The sequence below is a fragment of the Rhagoletis zephyria genome, unplaced genomic scaffold (assembly GCF_001687245.7).
Source record: "Rhagoletis zephyria isolate East Lansing unplaced genomic scaffold, Rhagoletis_zephyria_1.1 Rzeph_scaffold_00135, whole genome shotgun sequence".
Taxonomy (NCBI): Eukaryota; Metazoa; Arthropoda; class Insecta; order Diptera; family Tephritidae; genus Rhagoletis; species Rhagoletis zephyria.
In genome coordinates, this window is record NW_016157219.1 from 383,636 (window position 1) to 397,673 (window position 14,038).

General features: G+C 35.2%; 1 protein-coding gene across 1 annotated transcript in view; it reads right to left on the reverse strand.

Moving 5' to 3' along the window:
- Positions 1 to 11,276: 11,276 nt before the first annotated feature.
- LOC108381326 (uncharacterized) overlaps positions 11,277 to 14,038 on the reverse strand; it is a 56,386-nt gene continuing 53,624 nt past the window's right edge. Inside the window, exon 2 of the mRNA XM_017637748.1 lies at positions 11,277 to 11,437. Within this exon, the coding sequence (XP_017493237.1) occupies positions 11,277 to 11,437 (161 nt within the window). The remainder of the gene's footprint in view (positions 11,438 to 14,038) is intronic.

Sequence of the window (14,038 nt, forward strand, 5' to 3'; positions counted from 1 at the left end):
ATATTAAAGAGCATGCAGATAAAATTCATACAAAAGCGCTATGTCCAATTTGTGGAGCAGTTATTAAAGACGACTCTTATCCTATAGTTTGTTAGACTTTTCATAGGTATAAATATTTTGTGAATATTACTTTATTCATATGAATTATATCACATTTTTTGTTTAATAGTATTTTTGGAATAAACAAAGTTCTTTTTCCTTCTGGCCAGTAAACTGTTTTTGTTACAAATAGTATAAATAAGCAATGGGAAATAAGGCAAAATTTGTTTTATTTCCAACCATTGTTGGAAATAAAGCAAATCTAAGATTTTGGTATTACATATTTCCCATTTAAAAGTGGAATAAAGTTAATTTTGCGTTATTGCCGTTTGTGCTATTTCACCCCGCATTATGTCATACCATGTATGTGTGTATGTGTTGTCACCGCTGTGCATGCTTTGTATACATACACTTTCTTAATTACATATGAAAAAGGATCCGAGGTGTTCAAAACGCCATCCGTGCAGTGAAAAATGCTTCATTATAATACTGGCGTATTTGAATTGAATATTTCCATTATACGTAGTGTATATATAATGGAAAAATCCATTTTTATTTTTTATTACTTTTCACTTGATTTAAATACGAACATTTTTAAACGGTAATCAAATAAAAACTTCTCATTTTAACAACGCGTTTTCTTTCTTAGTTTAAAAATCAAAATTTTTTGATTTTCTGGCCGCCATGTTGAAGTTTGATCAAACCGCTTTCGTTGTGTATGGAAAGTCTAAAGAATTTGCCCGCACTGCTAGTATACTCTAGCCACTAGCGGCACCACAGGGTGCCGCGTCACCCACTTTGGGAAAGCCTGGTCTAGTGGATGTAAGATAAGCCGCGGGTATCCGGCTCGAAGGACCATGTTTAACTCAGTGAGAGGGCAGGACAGGATGAATGTATTTGCATAAAAATTTATTAAAGCAAAAATGTTTTGGGTAGGCGTCGGGGCCAATGATAACCATCAGTTACCACCTTTGCATGGTTGTAGGTCATGCAGAATCCCTACGACTTTTAGCGCTGTGACTTTGCCGCTTAAACTCTGTAAGAGTTTTTGAGGGTGCGCGTCAAGCGGGAGTGTTGAGCACCGGTTATTTATTCAAATTAGGAAATTGGGTAGGCGCTGTGGCCAATGGTAGCTCTTGTACCACCCTGTATGCCGAAAGCAATACAGAGCGTCGTGAGACAACTCCAGGAGAGTTGTGATGCATCAAGCGAGTTTGTTGAGCATGATTTGGGGTGCCAAGCAGTTAACTACTTTAGTATGTTCTGCGGCAGTTGAGAAGTGCATAAAAATGCATACCCAATGAAGAACGAGCGAACTATTTTTAAACACAAGTGCGTGTGTTTATTCGCTGCACTTGGTTTTGGGCAGGAGTGCAATACAAGTGCGTGTGTGTGTTCGCTGTTCTTTGTTTATGCGGGAAATGCATAAGTCGCTTAAACAGTAACTGTTTAAATCAATTAATACATTTCACTGTGAGTTATTACTTAAACACTGATCGAAGTTATGATTGTTTCATTTTCTTTTTGTATATTTTTAATTGAAAGAAACTGTTGATATATATGTTGATGTTCGATGCATCGAAAATAGCGATATTTTTAAACGATACATCGATATGTATCGATGCTATATTTTGATGCATCAAATCGAAGAAAATATCGATGTATTTTTTTGACTTGCATCCCTACCTCCGCTCATAAAACTTGCTCACCTCTTCAATTTTTCGCGGAAGGAAGTGCTACAGCAATGACTTCAATTTGGAACTTGGTGCGTCGGTTGTTTTAAAAGAGGTGGTTCAGTTGATAAATGAAAACATTTGCAATCAGTGTTCGCTTGAGTTTCGACGAAAGGGCGTACTCCACGGGAACTAACATTTCAAGTTATTGTTTTGTTATTTTCACCATATTCTGTAAAAGCAAACTGCTTTGCAAAATGTTAATATCGTTCAAATTATTAAAAAGTAAAATATATGACACACTTTTCAATTTTCGCTCCTAAATACGCTCCATAAACATTCCCAGCAACCACAAAAATGTAGTCGCCTGTATACACCCATAAATAAGAAGTGTTTTATGGGTCGATTGTGGATGACAACGCAACCGCAGTTGGTTTACCGATGGGCAACGCCACTGAAATGAAAATGTATATTATGAATAGCAACTATAATTAAGTTCTATAAAGTTGAAGGTAATAAAATTTTGAGGATTCAGCAACTAAGACTTGAGTGTAAATAAGCTGAAGAAACAGTTGAAAAAAAAATATACTTTAAAAAGCCAAAACCTCGCTGTTATAATTTCCATTCGTACTGTCATCAGGTGTTTAACTTGAGAACAGAAATCTTTTTCTTTGCATCTTTTAGGCGCATCAATATTACATAGTTACATCCCGAGCTAATAAAAGGGGGTAAAAAGAAATAAATTATCTCAATCAAAATTTCTGCTGCAACCACAAAAATGCAGTTGCCAATAAAGCAACTCAGTTGCCAGTTGCCATCTGTAATACTATTTCAGCCACTGGGCACCCAACTGAAGTTCGGTTGCAATCCGTAATCGAGTCATTAAAATTTTCCTACTTTTTTTCTTTAGCCAGGGTGGAAGCGGGTAGTGTGGTGGGATTGGAGCTTCTTAAGCATGACCATTCTATGATTTATTTCTTATTATAATTTTCTAAAGCTGACACCAAAGTTTCACTTCAATATGTCTGCTGGAAGTATTTTTGACCGCTGACTCCATACAAGACCGACCACTGTGGAATCGTAAGACAGTTTTACCCTTCGTTATTCGTAATATACGTAAATTTGACGTACTACACCGTTTAGGTATGTTATTTTAAATAAATGTTTAATAAAAACTTATTTGTCTTCTGTATTGAGTTTACTGAATGAAAATATAAAATTTTTGGCTTCTTAAGCTAAATTATTGAAAAATTTATCGGACATTCTTCATACATTCCGTGCATGTTTTAATTTGATACTCACCACGCAGGGAAGCTTCCTTACATTTAGAGCATTGATGGGCACTGTCTTGCCCGCGGGCAAAGCTCTTTTAAGCTTCCTTTACATTTTGTATAGGAGCGTGCAGAGTAAAAGCATTTCAACAAGCTTTCATCAAAATTGTATGCTTTTTACTCTGCATTAAAAAAAAAAACATAAATAGGATGAAGTTTTATAGTGCATACAACTTTAGTATAATAGAACAAAGACTTGAAGTTACACAAAACTCGAATTGATTTTTAGTGTTTTTTTTTTGTTTTTTTTTTGCGGAATTGCGCATTTTCATCCATTCGAATTTTATGATAGAAAATGCAAGCTTTGAGCGACTTCAACCTTGTATTCTATTATACATACTAAACTTGAATGGAATTTAAAACTGCTTCACAGTGTTACCGTTGTGCGACTAAACTGTCAAATTGACAAATTTTGGAGATCGATGGTACCTAACACCGACGTTTTAAAAATAGGCTTATTTTGAAACGTTTCCAAAACATCTTCTTCTTCTTTGATTTAAAATTCTATATACACATTTTGACGATTCCTTTATAAATTATATTTTTCTTACGTGTTTAAAATGCTTTTAGTACTTACTTTTCAAAGGCACTTAAAAATTACACCTCTGGCCAGATTTTGACTGATTTCAACCTTTTTATCATGCCAAAATTTGTAGCTTAGCATTTCCCCAAGTTATTTGTGTTAAATTCATTTTCGTGGCTCCCGGTACAAACAAATAATCGGCGATAATTTGTAAACAAGCTAAAAAGGATAAATCTTGTTGTAATAATTTCCGAATAAACGGTCAGAAGTAGCATGAATTAATGCACCGTCTTTTAGCGTAGTATTTCCCCCAATTTATTTATGTTAAATGTATTATTTATTTAATGATGTAAGTACTTTTTATACCCGAACGCACTTGTGCACAAGGGTATATTAATTTTGTTCACGTAACGGTTGTTTGTAACAGCCAAAACGAATCGCGATAGATATAGACAAATGTATACATAAATGCCCAGAATGAATAGAGAAATCGATTAAGCCATGTCTGTCTGTCAGTCCGTCTGTCCGTCCGTCCGTGTACACGATAACTCGAGCAAAAATTAATGTATCTCAACGAAATTTGGTATGTAGGTTTCTGTTAATCCAAGGTAGGTTGGTATTGAAATGGAAAATGAAATGGAAATGGAAATCGGACTGTAACCACGCCCACTTCCCATATAACGGTAATTTCCAGAAATACGAAAACTGCGATATTTTATTAACTACTGAAGATAATTCACTCAAAATTGATATTTACAATAATTTTCAAACGAAAAATAAGAATATTATAAATTTTTGGAAAATGGGCGTAGCCACGCCCACTTATGGTTACATATGTATATCTTGGTAACTGCTGCACCAATTTCTTCCAAGCTTGGCACAGTTGTTGGCCTTGGTACACCATACCAAATGGCCGAAACTTTTCGAAATCGGACAATAACTACGCCCACATCCCATATAAGGGTAATTTAGAGAAATACAAAATCTTCCATAAATCAGTAAATATAAAATATAATTTATTCCAAATTTATGCTTGGAACAACTCTTAGCCAAGAAATTTGTTTATGATAAAATTTTGGAAAATGGGCGTGGCACCGCCCACTTATGATCACATATATGTATCTCGGTAACCGTTCTACCAATTTGTACCAAACTCGGTATGGTTATTGTGCTTGCCACATGTAAGCAAAACATCGAAAATTATTGAAATCGGACTAAAATTGAGGCCGCTTTTCATATAACGGTAAATTTCAGAAATGCTTAAAACTTCAATATTTCGAAATTTAAGGACGCTAATTTACTCAAAATTGATACACCCCGGCTTACCATGTAGCGGTAGCTTTCGGAAAGGTGAAAGTCATATATTAAATACTTGCGCCGGGTATTTAATGTTCGGCTCCGCCCGAACTTCGACTTTCTTACTTGTTTTAACTACAATTTTGTTTATAAATAAAATTTTAAGAGAAAAAACTATTTTGGACAAGCAAAAACAAAGGGCAACTTTGTATTAACAATTTAATTTATTTTTTCAGAGTTCTGTTGAGAGTTCTGAGTAGCCCCTCGAGAGTTTTAACTGAAACTCTTATAAAGTGTTTTCGTCCGATCAATAGTAATCAAGTATAGAAGTATAAGTATGAAGTATAAGAAGTATAAGAGTTCTGTTGAGAGTTCTGAGTAGCCCCTCGAGAGTTTTAACTAAAACTATTATAAAGTGTTTTTGTCCGACCAATAGTAAACAAGTATAGAAGTATAAGTCCGGGCGAAACCAAACTTTATATACCCGGCGCAGGTATCAAATATCGTTGTTTCAACTTACTCTAAACTACATTTGCATACCGAGATACACCTTGTAGTCATAAAGTGGGCGGTGCCACGCCCAGTTCCCAAAACTCTATAGCAGTCTTTTTTATTGTTAAGAGATTGTATTAGCTATTAACTTGGAATAAATTGGGGTCCTCAGTTGTTGAAATATTTGAGTTTTCGGTTGTCTGAAATTTACCGCTATACGGGAAGTGGGTGTAATTTTAGTCCGATTTGAATAGTTTTCAACGAATTTCTTTCTTATACTAAGGGTATTGAGTGCACCGAGCTTGGTAGAAATTGATATAAGGGTTACCGAGATACACATTTGTGGTCATAAGGGGGCGGCGCCACGACCATTATCCAAAAATGTATAGTAATCTAATTTTGTGCTTCAGTAGTTACTGATTTATCGCAGTTTTTGTGTTTCTGTATATTACCATTATATGGGAGGTGGGCGTGGTTATTGCCCGATTTCCAAGATTTTCAACGGGTTTCTTAGCTAGGCCCTAGGCAAGGTTCGTACCGAGTATGGTAAGGATTGGTGAAGCGGCTACTGAGATACAGCATTTCATCATAAGTGGGCGGGGTCACGCCCATTTTCCAACAATTTCATAATAATACTATTTTCTACCAAAATTCTGCTTCACATACTATTTCTCAACAGTTTGGATCCAATATTTACTGAAATATCCAAGTTTTTTCATTTTTCGAAAATACCGTTATATGGAAAGTGGTGGTGTTTACAGTCCGATTTCGCCCATTTTTAATACCAACCTACCTTGGATAAAGGGCAACCTACATACCGAAATGCGATATCTCAAGGTCTGCTCGAGTTCTCGTGTACACGGACAGACGGACGGACAGACAGACATGGCTTAATCGACTTCTTTTTTAATTCTGATCATTTACGTATACATTTGTCTATATCTATCTCGATTCGTTTTGACTGTGTCAAACAACCGTGCGCTTGGGTATAAAAAATTATAAGCAAAAACAAGGGGCAAATTTTTATTAACCAAAAAAAAATGGGTTTGTTTTTTCAGAGTTCTGTTGAGAGCTCTAGGTAGCCCCTTGAAAATTCTAATTAAAACCCTTTTAAAGTTTTTTGGTCCGACCAATAGTAAAAAAGTTAAAAACAAAAACAAGGGTCAAATTTTTATTATCAAATTAGTTACAACAATTAGTTATTAACGATTAGTTACGGGCTACTCAGAACTCTCAGCAGAACTCTGAAAAAAACAAATTAAATTTTTTTGTTAATGAAAATTTGCTCCATGTTTTTGCTTATAACTTTTTTACTATTGGTCGGACAAGAAAAACTTTAAAGAGTTTTGGTTAGAACTCTCAGGGGGCTCCTTAGAACTCTGAAAAACAAATGAGGTAAACGGTGACAGAATTAGGTAAAATTTCTCAAAAGAAAATGTTTGGATTTTTTTGCAGAACTATTTACAAAACCCTTTCAGAACTCTAGAACTCTTTATCGTACACTGGAATATGGCATCAGAACTATTTTTCCTTGAAAAAAGGGGGCCGCGTGAAGTTGTCCCCCCAAATCGTTTTTTTCGATTTCTGCCCGGAACTATTTCAATTTCCAGTCAGGAACTCTTTAAAATTTAGCCAGAACTCTAAAAAATTTCGCATTTGCCGAAAGTTCGGGAGTCAACTTCACGGGAGTTTTTTTTGTAATTTCAAAACTTGAGATTTTCCCTTCCCTCCTATCCCTTCGTTGCGTCGTCAAGGGAGTATATTTATTTATTTATTTATTTCAGTTACGGAATACATAATTCTTACTAACTATGCCTTAATAATAAGCTCATACAAGATTAACGACTAAGATTGAATTTTATTGTGTTTCTTAACACTACTCCAGGAAGCGAGAGATCTATTTCTTTAAATTCATTAAGCTCCCTCCATGTTCGTGCAATTGGTGAATTCAGAGCATAGTTGGATCTGTAAGGCTGGACATAAAACATGTCAAAATTCCTGAGTCTTCGAACAGGAATATTGAAACATATTCTACTTAAAATTTCCGCACAGTCAATAGTCCCTACCAAGACATTGATGACAAATGAACATGATAACGATTTTCTTCTACTCTGGAGTAAATCTAAATTGATAAGAAGGCAACGAGAGTTATATGAAGGAGAGGCTCTTCGAAACTCAGCGTCCTCAGCGAAAACTTAATAAAAACTTTTGGTATCCGCTCAATTCTATTGATATAAGTGATTTGAAAGGGCCGCGATATAAAGGAGGCATATTCTAGACGAGATCTAACAAAAGCTATATACAGCCTCTTGAGTGTATAGGGATCAGAAAAGTAGGAACTGTTTCGGCGTACAAAAGCAAGCGTAGCGTAACCATTGGTCACTATATAATTTATATGATCGGTAAATAGGAACTTATTGTCAAAGAACACTCCTAAGTCTTTAACTTGAGTAACTGACTCTAGTTTTGTGCCAGACATGTAATAACACGACTTTATGGTGTTCCACTTTTCTGAAAAAACTATTTGATAACATTTTTTTAACATTTAAATATAGCCGATTACGCACACACCAAGAGTGCACCTTATCAATATCAGATTGAAGTAGGACCGAGTCCTCAGCTTTCGAAATAGTAGAATAGATTTTGAGATCATCCGCGTAAAGCAGGAATTTAGAGAGTCCTAAAATACTACCTTGTGGAACTCCTGACGTTACATGAAATGGCTGAGAAGTGATGTTATTAATTAAATGCTAATTTGTTAAGTAAAATTCTGTGAGAAACCCTGTCGAATGCTTTCACAAAGTCCGTATAAACGGTGTCCACCTGGAGTCCGGCCTTAAAGCTAGCGAGACAGTCCTCAGCAAAAATGGCGAGGTTAGATACAGTAGATCTTCCTTTCACAAAACCATGCTGAGACGAGGAAATTAGACACGAAATAGCAAAATCTAGCTTAACTTTAACAACACACTCAAATAGTTTAGCAATCGTTGTCAACTTCGTTATCAGTCTATAATTAGAAACATCATTCTTATTTCCACTTTTGAGGATTGGTGTGATATGAGTTTTTTTTCCAATCGTGAAGATATATCCCTGTTGAAAGTGATTTATTAAAAATAAGCGTCAGCGGTTTTATAAGAGCACAGCAGTTTTTTAAGAGAGAGGGTGATATGCCATCAACATCGGTTTGTATGGAGGCCTTGAGTACTGCGATTGCGTTTTGAACATCACACTCACAGACACAGAAACTTCTAAAACACAATGTGGATTATCCATTAATAAGCACTATTTAGGTCATCATCAAGTTAGCCACAAAGTTGGCACTGAAAAATTCAGCGAAAAGATTAACTATCTCATCGGGAGAAGAGGCATGCTTTTCCTTAAAAAACATTGAGGACGGTATGTTCGATTTCGAGTTTTTTGATTTAATAAAATTCCAAAAGGCTTTGGGGTTACGGTTTATATTATCCTCAACATTACGTATGTATCTACTGTGAAGGGTTTTATCAAGATTCCTAAATTCGGCTAAATGGCGTTTGTACAAGTTAGGATGTTCATCACTATTGGAGACCTTATATTTTTTTATAGGCCTTATTGCAGCGATTTTTTAAGTGCTTAAGCTCCTTAGTGTACCAGGGCAGCTTGTACTTTCTGTTAGGCAAAACAGGTATATATTGTAGACACAGACCAATCACTTCAGATTTAAATAATTGAAAACACTCAGAGACATCTAAGTTATCAAACATAGAGATCCAGTCAAACTCAAGAAGCAGTATATTAAGGTAATCAAAGCTGAAAGTATTAAAATTAAAATGTATGACATCACTCACAGAAGAGGTATGTGTAAACCTGTAAAATTCAATATCTAAAAGTAAAGGAATATGGTGCATAGTAGCTAAAGAAATCGGCGAACAACATTCCGAGAGATGAAAGCTTAAATTATTAGACAGGAAAATTAAGTCTAGATTTTTTTACACTTATTTAGATAATAGTTAACTTGATTTAGTTCAAAACTTAAGAAATTATCAATAACGTATAGCTCTGAGGGATTACAGACATTGGAAGGAATAAGGAAATAAGAATTATCTAAAAAAGACCATGATAAATTATTTAAGTTAAAATCTCCAAGTGTGCATAACTGTTGAGATCCAATCTTATAGCATAAAGAAACGATGTTGTTGACATGAGCTCTATACAGCGTTTCTGGGCTATTCGGAGGAATATATGAGGCACAGATGAATAACTTGTCCATGGAACCAAGCAGGCGTACGCAGACTTGACCAAGCAAAGTGTCATTGTTGGTCCCCTACTTTTCGTGATTTTCTTCATTGACATATGTACATATCTAGTTGCTTTAACTTATCAAAATTTTTATTTTATGCGGCTGACTTGAAAATCTACTCTACGATTATAAATGCTTCAGACTCTTTCAATCTACACGCTGATCTTAATGAGTTACTTGGTGTTACAAAAATATGTTCAAATTAAATATAAGTACGCGTTTTCATATTTCCTACTCCAAATTTCGTTATATTATCCAGAATTCTTATCTCATTGGTGATTCGCAGTTTACAACCATTGTCTATGAAGTCTATGATCTGGATGTAATTTTTGATGCCAAATTTTTTTCTCAGCCACTTAAATTATACCGTTGCAAAGTTATATTCAATGCTCGCATTTATCCGCCGATTCAGCTTAGATTTCACTGATCCTTGAAATAACTATTCGCTTCTCTTGTTCGTTCTAAGCTCGAACACGCTGTTTTCAGCTGGTGACCATATTATGTATGTCATAGTAACAGGATTGAACGAATCCAAAAATCTTTTACTCCGTATGCTCTACGCTCTCTACTTTTTGTTGACCCATTTCCATCTTACAATAGTAGATGTATGCCAATAACCCTTAGATCACTGCATAATAGGAGGATTATTCTTTATCTTGCTTTCATGTTTGATATCATAAGGGGTGCGAATGACTCTCCGTTCTTGCACGAACTTATTACATTTAATACCCCACCAAGAAGCCTTAGGAATCATGAAATTTTTTCTTTGAAGTTTGTCATAAATAGTTATACTAATTCGCAGAGCCCTAAACCAGAGGTACCCAAACTTTTTTTCTCATAGACCCCTTTACTTTACTGGTTTCGGTGGACCTCCTGCTTCTACAATTCTAATATATTCACAAAGCTCGTCAAAAAGATGTGAAGATTAAATCTAACGATGTAAATTTGCATCGCGGGTGAGTTCCTAAACTCGGAGTGGCAAAAGTAAAAATAAAATATTTTATTGTGTTCTATTTATTAAAATAATGTCATTACACACTTGCAAGTTTTAAAAAACAGAGCTCGTAAAGCCATCGAAGTACTCTCCTGCTCTGAGGAGTTATATTTCTAAAGATCACTCCGAGCGCTAGCGTTATTTACATTCTCATCGCCATAAACTCCGCACATTTTGGGCTCACTCATAAGTTTGCATGTGGCGTATTTGTAAAATAGTTTATTTGTGGTTATGGCATCATTTTTATTTTTACCGCTCGGAGTTTTAAAGTGATGCCAAAAATATTTATCACCCATATTTTTAAAACACAAAACTTTAAATAACAAAACCTCAAAGCTTTTTACGCCAAACTTTAAATTCAGAAACTGGCAATAAGGAAAATGCCGAATGTAGAAAAATCGATGACAAACAACCAAGCAAGCAAGAAGCACAAAAAGTGTTCCGCCCGCTCACCCTCTTCAAGGCAGGATGGGCAAATGGAGTTGTCATTTACTCCTATTACAGTCAGGTGTTTGTGCCACGTGAAGTGACCAGTCAGTAGTCCAACAAGTTGTCTGCAGTCCCTTCTGCTCAGTGAGGGCAAAAAACTAGATTGGCCTTTTGAGATTGAAGGCAACATCAGTTTGCCCGCCTGCATCCCCTCGAAACCTTACCAGTCATTGCCGACCGATGTATTCACCAAATTTCTGATGGTGGCGTCGATGGCCGAAGTGCGGAGTGCTATAACAGGTTGCAATTCGAGGAATGACCAGTTTAAGCCAAGTGTGGCCAAATGGTCCGATGTCTCATTACCAGGTACTTTCGAGTAACCTGATACCCAAAGTAAAGCAAGATCGTTATGTTTACTAACATAATTTAGTCGAGACTTGCATTGCCGAATTATTTTGGTAGTAGTTAGCGAGTTTACCAATGTCTTAAGTGCAGCTTGGCTGTCTCTGCAGGCACGTAAACTCTGTCCCCTCCACCACGTAGTCCATGGCCTTGAGGATTGCAAATACCTCAGCCTGGAATACCGAAGCATATTCCCCAAGAGAAAAGTGAAGCTTATCCCCATTAACTTCGAAAACAGCCCCAGATCCTGACCCAGAGTCAGTAAAGATTCGACAATGTGTTAGTACGGACTCAGTGCTGGAATTAAACCAGCATTCAGCCTCAGGGAACTAAACACTATAGAACCTCTTCAGCATAGGTCATGGTAGCGTAACTATCCTGTAGCATTGAAAAGATACAAGTGCTCAAATCTCTGCAGCCAGCAATATCGGCCTCGCCACACTCAGTATTATACCAACATCCGTTTCTTTTTAGTCTACAGATAGCTTTTAAGGCTTCCCCACTTATGAAGACACGAAGTTGCGGTAAGTGCAGAAGTGCGTCAAGAGCACTATACATACGGTGACCATATTTATGAGAGCCGAATACGGGACAAAGGATAATTTTCCAAATTTTTTCCGCAACAGCTTACATCTCTTAAAGCCTTCTTCAATGATCCTATATGTATTAGCCCGGAAATAGTATCTTTTAGTAACATCACAAATTTGTAAGATAATTTTCTCGAGATTTTTACCCCGTAAAATTTGTAAAAAAAAATTCGTTAAATTTTAGTGCAATTTTAAGTCGCTAAGGCTTACCATTAATTTTTGGCAATTTTTTTTTTTTGTTTGTTGACAGTGTTCTGCATTTTTTTCATACAAAGTAAGTATGTTCGACCATTTTCTTGAAATAGAAACAAATGAGCAGCTCTTTCCACTCGCACTTTATTATACTCAATTTCAATGAGTTACAAAACTGCAAACCAAATTTGTTTCTAAAGGTTCTAATTAAAAGGTTTAAAATTTTGGTGAAACATTGTAGAATTAATTTTTATAGTTTTTTCACAAAGTTGGAAATTTGGTATTATATGGCTTGTGTTAGGAAAATAGCTTTACTTTCATAAAATAAATAATAAACATTAAATAAACTAAGGAAAAATAGCCAAAACTTACTATAATGTCGAGTCCTGATTTCTATTTTGGTCACTGTGTGTATTCCTCGATTCGAATTACAGGCATTCAGATTAGAAAATAATAACTGTTTATGGAGAAAATTACTATCATATACCAACATAACTTAAAACGCCTTCATAGGCATGCCATTTTAATAAACTGTTAAGGCGCCGAAACACCGAGTACGGGACAAATACATGACATTAAAAGAAATACAGAACATTTGGCGTCGCGTATAAAATAAATAAATTACCAGGACAATGGGTCAAAAAGGAGGACTGTCCCGTATAATACAGGACGGATGGTCATCGTAACTATACACCACCCAAAAAATTAAAGTTAAATAAAAAGGCTAAATATCAAGCAACCATTTTGGTTCTTTACTATCGAAATCAGTGAATTTTCGTGGACCCCTCTTCGCCAAAATTCATTTAATTTCAAATTACTTTTAAATAGTATGTTGAATAAGTTAGTAATTATATTATATTTTTATGCTAAATAGTCTGTATGAAATGTTATATATTCTAGATTAATAAATAAATAATATATAATAAAAATGGGTAAGCTTTGTTAAAAAAAACTTACAGCCGGTTTTACCAGCAATTTGAATGGAAAATGATTTATTATTTTCTATCAATTTGCATATTAAATTCAAAAAATTAAAATCATTTTTCACTTAAATTTTTTTAGTTAAATTGGCTGTTAGTAACAGCCTGTTACTAATACATATTCACCGGATAAGAAAACCCAAATTTGACCAACTGAGCGCATACATTATTGAACAAAATGTTAGAAACTCACAGTGCTGTCTCGGCAATGATATTCTGGAAATAAATAGATAAATATATAATGAAATATTGGCATAAGACTGTAATACCAACCGTTTAACTTATTTAATTTATCTTTCAGCTAATGTGTATAATTTATATTTTTTTTTTTTAATTTTAAGTCAAAAATATTACAAAACGAAGAATGTAATTTTTTTCAAAAAATAACCTTTTTTGAAAAAAGTCCATTATTAATGGTTAAGAAATTTAAGTTATTTAAAAATTACAAGTAATTGTCTTTTATTTAATATATGTACATGGTGACAGGTAATAAGATCAACGGAAATAAGGTCAATTGACTTTATTTCCCACCCTGGTGCGAAATAAAGTCAATTGACATTATTACCTTTTTAAAAACGAAATAAAATCAATTGACATTATTTCACTTTCAAACATTAAATTTGCTTAGCTTCGCGGCGGCCCGCGTCAGCGCGCCACACCGCGCGACCGGCGGGCACACCACGTCACGCTACGCCGCGGCCCCCCCGGCCCCCCCTTCCCCGTCTCACGACGTGCTGTAACGCAGGTAGATTTATTTTTTGTATACGTTGAAATAAAATTTTTATATATTTTAAACATCGAGGGCTTATATTCAATAATAC